This window comes from Musca domestica, unplaced genomic scaffold (assembly GCF_030504385.1).
Source record: "Musca domestica strain aabys unplaced genomic scaffold, Musca_domestica.polishedcontigs.V.1.1 17, whole genome shotgun sequence".
Taxonomy (NCBI): Eukaryota; Metazoa; Arthropoda; class Insecta; order Diptera; family Muscidae; genus Musca; species Musca domestica.
The window spans coordinates 6,906,148-6,913,959 of NW_026712230.1; the positions used below are offsets into that span (position 1 = coordinate 6,906,148).

The 7,812-nt window shown below is 36.6% G+C and overlaps 1 protein-coding gene across 1 annotated transcript; it reads left to right on the plus strand.

The window, feature by feature from the left end:
• Positions 1–3,841: 3,841 nt before the first annotated feature.
• On the plus strand, positions 3,842–5,290 carry LOC101896078 (larval cuticle protein 65Ag1). The gene is made up of 2 exons (XM_005185614.4): positions 3,842–3,995; positions 4,703–5,290. Exons 1-2 carry the CDS (start codon positions 3,984–3,986, stop codon positions 5,084–5,086), a joined length of 396 nt encoding a protein of 131 aa, XP_005185671.2. The 5' UTR covers positions 3,842–3,983; the 3' UTR covers positions 5,087–5,290.
• Positions 5,291–7,812: the final 2,522 nt, after the last annotated feature.

Below are 7,812 nucleotides of genomic sequence, written 5' to 3' on the forward strand. Positions count from 1 at the left end.
TTCGGCAAATATTGAAAAATGAGCTCGTCGTAGAGCCATTAAAATTCCAAAAAGTGCAAGAACTAACACCGCAACAGAAAGAAAACAGACTCAAAAGAGCTAAAGAGTTGATTCGCTTGGGCGGAAGTGGTGAACTGCCCAATTTGATTTTCGCCGATGATAAAACATTCGTTATCCAGCAGTTTGTAAACATTCAAAATTATCGTGTTTACTTGCCAAAGAGGTCAGCTGAAAATGTGCACCTTCGGTTGGCCACCATAACTCAAGCGCAGGCCATGGTGATGGTGTGGGCCGCCAAAATAGCCAATGCTCGCTCTCCGCTCGTATTAATTGACCACGGCATCAGAATAAATGCCGAATATTACCGTGAAAATATTCTGGAGGGTGTATTAAAACCTTGGGTACGCAAACAGACCTTCGACATTCGCAGACCTTGGACATTCCAACAGGACTCAGACCTTGGACATTCCAACACAAAATGAGGTTCCTCGCATCATTTCCAGCGAACAATGGGCATCAAAAGTTCCAGCTAAAAATCTGTTGGACTATTGTGTCTGGAGTATTTTGGAAAGCAAGGTTGGCATTAAAAAATACCAAATTGTCGATCACCTCAAGCAAGCGCTTCGCAGGAATAGGCTAAAATACCGCGTACCACTATTCGGGCAGCGTGTGACGGTTTCATTGACCGTTTGAAGGCCATAATTCGTGCCAAAGGTGACCAATTCGAAGAAATCTAAACTTATTCTGAAATTTTATGCTATTTCCGACATTTTTTTTGCTTTTATTCAATTTGTTGCAGTTTTGTCATCTCACTCTGTATAGTACACATTTCCAAAGCCAACTTCATTCAAACTTATTTGCCAATATTGGTTATCATACCAAACTTTAATAATGCCAAATGGTAACCTTAAAGCTCGAATTTCCAAAACCCAGCCTTATCATACCATAAGTTCAGTCGTTTCATCTGGTCAATGATTCAAGATTAGCCAGCCAGACACTTATTTCTCTACTCTTAAAAAGCGTATCCGATTTGATCTAAACTTGGTACACCATAATGTTATTATCCATCTTAGATCGAGTTCGATGATAGACAATATCAGTCCACTCCTTCTAGTACCTCCCCCGCAAAAGATCAAAATTTGAATAATTATAACTCTCATAATATGCGAAATAAGCATTAGATTCTCATCAAATTTAACACATCCCAATATTTTCATTAATGCAAGATCTGGCGTGAAGATGATAAGTATTGGCCTAACCCTCCCCCACAAAGTATCACAATTGTATATACTTATATCTCTCATGACTTGCGAAACAAGGCATATTGTCTCAGTCAAGACTCAATATTTGTCTCAATCAGAGATACGATGTGAATATTGAATATTTATATATGTATATATATTTTTGATTAGCGTAAAATTCTATGACTATTTAGCCCAGTCCTTCCGTTTGTTGTAATCACGCTAGAATCAAAACGTATAAAGTTAGGAAGCTGAAATTGTCTATGCAGGACCACGTATTTGTATAGTCCCCTACAACGGTACATACTTTTATTCGGTATTTTGATGATATTAGCGACATTATTCGCCGAAATTGTTTCAATTTTTATATTTTAAGTTCGGCATCGTTACTACAGCCTATGACAAAAAATTACTTATGCAGCACCTCTTATCTTCGACGGATTTTTTTTTTTTGAAAAATTTTAGGTTCCTTCCGAATGATGGAGAGTATAAAAAGTAGACCGAACTAAGGTGCTTTTTGACTTGTTATATTTTGGCCCATTCCTGGGAAAGCGCTTGCTTGAGGTGATCGACACTTTGGTATTTTTAGTGCCAACCTTGCTTTCCAAAATACTCCAGACACAATAGTCCAACGGATTGTTATCCGGAGCTTCTGGTGACCATTGTGCGTTGGAAATGAAACGAGGAACCTCATTTTGTAATTATGTATTCTTGGGTGGCGCTTGCTGAGTGCGATGGTACTGAGTCCTTTTGGAATGTCCAAGGTCTGCGGCCCAAATACTTGCATGCCCAAGGCTTTTATACACCCTCCAAAATATTTTCGCGATAATGATCGGCATTTATTCCCATTCCACGGTTGATTAATACAAACGGAGAGCAACCATCGGCTATTATGGCGGCTCACACCATCACCATGGCCGTCGCTTGAGTTCTGGTGACCAACCGAATGTGCACATTTTCAGCTGACCCCTTTGGCAAGTAAACACGATCATTTTGCTGGACAACGAATGTTTTCTCATCGGAGAAAACCAAATTCTGAAGTTCACCACTTTTGGTCAAGCGAAGCAACTCTTTAACGAAGTAACTCTTTAGTCTATTTTCGTTCTGTTGCGATGTAAGTTCTTGCACTTTTTGGAATTTCAATGACTTTACCCCGAGCTCATTTTCCAATATTTGCCGAATGGAATATTGCGATATGTTCAGCTCACGAGCCATTTTTCGGCCACTGCTACGCGGGGTTCGATCTTTACTTTTTGAACCATTTCTGCTGATGTTGCTATTTTCTTTCGTCCACTTCCTTGACGTGAGATACGCTACCAGTATCACGGTAACGAGTGATGATACGAGACACAAAAGATTTATTCACATTTAAATGCTGGAGTGCGATATCATCAAAATGAAGGAGATATGAAAACATCGCGCCATATAGATAATTTAAGTGGTTGGTATCCATTACGAATTACACACCTTGTTATGAATATGCAACTTCAAATTTTAAAATGTTTTTCAACACTTTTATCATATTCCGTATATTCGCTGCTGGCAGATATGTCCCAGTGGTGAATGACGAAAATCTGAGTTATTTTTAATACCTGAGCAACATCTTTATGGTGATTGAGAATTAATTTAAGTTTTCCTTGGTAAAGTTTGTAAATGTCCAACGAGACTTCATGAAGATTTTTTTTATTAAGGATCTAAAAGAACCAATATAAAACTACAAAAAGTAATGTTCGAAAGTTCACTGATTATCTAAATTGTCAAACTGAAACAACATTCTCATTAACAAGAAATTTTTAAATACTTTCTTATCGCACAAAATCCCGATAAAGCCATTTCGTTTTATGAATACTATTTATAACGGAACGTCTACTTGCGTCTAAGGCTTTTAAAATCATAAAACTAGTAGCCACATGAAATTTTATAGGGACCAGCATGTTTATACTACGCCAGACACATATGTATTAATAATGAAGCTATATTATTATATTCTAGAAACAAAAAATAATACGTTTAGAGAAGAAAAAATAATTGAAATAAAAAAGAGAGTGCGAAGGCCAAGTAATCTCCGATTCTAAAATGCATGACTCTTGAAATTATTCAACAGCTTAAATAAACATTTTATGGCCTATAAGCGTGCCAGTAGTTCCCGTTTTCAAGTGGCACTTATGCCACCCAAACGTGATTATATACGTCGATGGAAGTCTTTAGTCTGACCAGAAATGAAATATTTGTATCACCCAACACAAAAAAACCGGAGTCATAATTTAACAATTTTAGAGAGAAAAATAAAACAGGCTTTAAAACATCAATTAAAAAAAACCCTTGATGCAGTTCCCATGAAGTCTTATGGATTTTTGAGAAATATTCTTAGTTAACACATCTTATCAACCCTGACATTTTGTTCCGCGGCATCACGTTGTTGAATTTTAATTTTTTGGTGGAATTCGAGCTGACAACAGAGCGATCCGTTTTTATTGAAGAATATATTCTAGGTATTCTTTTGCTTTTTTTTTTTTTTTTTTTGCTACTTTTTTTGGCAGAAATTTGTGAGCGAAATAAGTTTATGTTATTTCTGTCAAGACGATGGCGTTCATGTTTTGCATGCTTAAATAATCGCAAGAATCTGCATTATTTTTGGCGATAATAGCATTTAGATGAAAGTATAAAAACTGGACTCTTTGAAAAAATTGACATCACTTTCGTTGTAGTCTTCAAAACGATAACAAACACAAAATAAGAAAAATGTTCAAATTCGTAAGTGTTCTCTGCTAAGTGGTATTTAAGAGCAGTTGGAAAAAAAATGTGTGAAATTAAAAGTGCATAACGATAGATTGAAAACCACCTTCAAAAAAATATAAGAAAGTGAAAATCTATAAGGGCAACCAATTTGATATATAAAAATTGACACAAATTAGCATAGTGAAAATGAAACCTATATGAAATGGAAATCGTTTAAAGTTCCTCATATTGTTATGACCATATGAAATCTTCCGGAGAGGATTGAATGAATCTCTTTGAAAATAATACAAAAAATCAACTCTAAACTCGTTCAACCTGACCACTTGCATAAAATATAATTTCACTGTTACCGGTCCTTAAACTCCCTTTCACAGAACAACCCACTATCAAATAAAAATTTTAAGTGGCTTGGCGTTTTTAATCACATTTCTAACCGATATACCTATTTCTCAGAAAAAAAAAACATTATTAGAAAAAATATTTAAATGATATTTTCCGATTTTTAACATGGAAACCTCGGCTAGTCACTGGATAGAAACATTTGCTGCATTTTTTTCCAAAATATGTATTCTCTAATGATGGCACTTTCAAATTACAAATATTTAGCAGTCCCATCCATCCATCCCTTCTTATTTATTTATTTTTTTTTTTAATTAAATTATTTCTTCATCCATATTTAAAAATGTTACCTTTTTTCATTATAACTCCCTCTGTTTTCCCAGGTCGTAGTATTCGCCTGCTTCGCCGCTTTGGCTTTGGCCGCTCCCGCTCCCAAGGAAGAAAAGGAAATCGTTGAAATTCTGAAATCGGAAATTACCAAAAACGACAATGGCTCGTATCAGGTGGTTTACGAATCAGCCGATGGCAGCACTCGCGAAGAAAAGGCCACCATTACCGATGAGGGTACCGAAGATGAAGCTCTTGAGATCAAGGGTTCCTACAAATACATCAACGATGCCGGTGAAGAAGTTGAAGTGTTCTACACAGCTGGCAAAAATGGCTTTGTCCCATACGGCAGCATCATTAATCCCGAAATCACAGCCGTAGCTGAAGCTGCCAAAGATTTGCCCAAATACGATGAAGACTTTGGCAAGAAATCCAACTAAATCCGAATTATCTGAGATATGTGTAACGAATGTTTGAAACTGGAATTGGGGACAGGATATAACGCATTTCATCTCACAAACACAATTTGTTTAAGTTTTAGAAGATTAAGTGTGATTTTTGAAATAGTATTTAGTAGTAGTAAGCATGTATGTATGTATGTGTCAGCGTTATAATAAATCCCTCAAGATGTAAATCAAAAACTATACTTTGGGATCCTGCTATGTTTGGTATGGTTAAGGAAAATGACCTAATATGGGGTAGAAGAATACCGTTTTTGGGAGAAAATAGATAAATATATACTATCGGGAATGGGAAGGATTATATACATCATTCAGACATTCTAGTCCGTACAAATATAATAACAGTTTTATAAGTTAACGCTTATGACAGATGTATACCCTCAGCCTTATATAAGTCTGATATAAATATTGCAATGTGCCAGGTTTGAAGTATTTCGACTTCTTCCTCGCCTCCTCGGGAGATATTTGTGGTAAGGGTATTATACCTTTGTGCATTTGTTTGTAACATCGAGAAGGAAGTGAGATCGAGATAGATTCACTTTCTAAGTCGATTTATGCATGTCAGTACGTCCATGTTTTTTTGTAAACAAAATGCCGATCGCCTTAATCATTCGATTGAGATGGAATTTTTTAAACAATATTTGTTTATTGAATTTGGTTTTCTCCCATGAGAAAACATTCGTTGTCCAGCAGTTTGTAAGCCAATCCGTTGAACTATTATGTCTGCAGTATTTTGGAAAGCAAGGTTGGCACTAAACAATACCAAAGTGTTGATCACCTCAAGCAAGCGCCTCGCCGGGAATGTACTGCAGAGCAACATTTGGGCAGCGTGTGACGGTTTCATTGGCCGTTTGAAGGCCATAATTCGTGCCAAAGGTGACCAATTCGAACAAATCTAAACTTGTTCTATAATTTGATGCTATCTCCGACATTTTTTGCTTTCATTCAATAAAATTTAATAAAATGTAAAAATTATGGCGTTTGACTTTGTTGCAGTTTTTTATCTCACCCTTCATCCGATTACAGGTTTATTGTGCACCAAATGGCTAATATCAGCCCAAATGAAGTGAAGTGTGGCTCTTCCGACCAAATTTCCAATTTGATGTTTAAACCCCTCACTTTCGTAATATGCACTCCACAAAACTGATTGATACCAGACATCAGATACAACTCTAGAATACCTCTGTCAAATTTTATCGAGATCCGTTCAGCTTTTTATATAGCTTCGCAATACATCTTCGTCCGATTTAATATCAGCCCAAATTAGATAGATTTTTTCATTTTTCAATTCAACTAAATTTTTCAATTTGATTAAACTCAGTCCGGTATATCTGTTGCTCCAGTAAATATTTTTATACCCTCCATCATACATAGTATGGAGGGTATATTAAGTTCGTCATTCCGTTTGTAACTCGTCGAAATAATCATTTTAGACCCAACAAAGTACATATGTTCTTGATCAGCGTAAAATTCTAAGACGATTTAGCCCTGTCTGTCCGTCTGTTTTAATCACGCTACAGTCTAAACGAATTAAGATAGGAAGCTAAAATTTTGCACAGATCTCTCTTTCATCTGCAGGCAAGTCAAGTTCGAAGATAGGCTATATCGGTCCACGATATCGTATAGCCCTCATATAACGGTACCCCCGATATTCGGTATTTTGACGATGTTAGCCACATTTTTCAATGGAATTGTCTGAAAATACCCACAAGTAGTTCCTTGTGGGTACTTTATACCTCGGCAGAGAATTATCTATATAGGTCCACAATATCGTATAGCCACCATATAACGGTACCCCTCATATTCGGTATTTTGATGATTTTAGCCACATTTTTCAATGGAATTGTCTGAAATTCCACAAAAGGAGTCCCTTGTGGGCATTTTACCCCCTCAAAAAGAATTGTCTATATAGGTCCACGATATCGTATATCCCCCATATAACTGTACCCCCCGATATTCGGTATTTTGAAGATGTTAGGCACATTTTTCAATGGAATTGTCTTAAAATCCACACAAGTAGTTCCTTGCGAGTACTTTATCCCTTGAGAGAGAATTGTCTATACATGTCCACGATATCGTACATCCCCCATATAACGGTACCCCCCGATATTCGGTATTTTGATGATTTTCCCCACATTTTTCATCGGAATTGTCTGAAAATCCACACAAGGAGTTCCTTGTGGATACTTTATACCTCGCAGAGAATTTTCTATAGGTCCACAATATCGTATAGCCCACATATAACGGTACCCCCACGGTATTCGGTATTTTGATGATTTTAGCCACATTTTTCAACGGAATTGTCTGATAATCCACACAAGGGGTTCTTTGTGGGCACTTTCCCCCCAGACAGAGAATTCTCTATATAGGTTAACGATAACGTATAGCTGCCATATAACGGTACCCCTCATATTCGGTATTTTGATGATTTTAGCCACATTTTTCAATGGAATTGTCTGAAATTCCACAAAAGGAGTCCCTTGTGGGCATTTTACCCCCTCAAAAAGAATTGTCTATATAGGTCCACGATATCGTATATCCCCCATATAACTGTACCCCCCGATATTCGGTATTTTGATGATTTTAGTCGCATTTTACAATATAATTATCTGAAAATCCACACAAGGAGTTCCTTGTGAGTACTTTACACCCAGACATAGATTTGTCTTTATAGGTCCACAACATCATATATACCCTCATATATC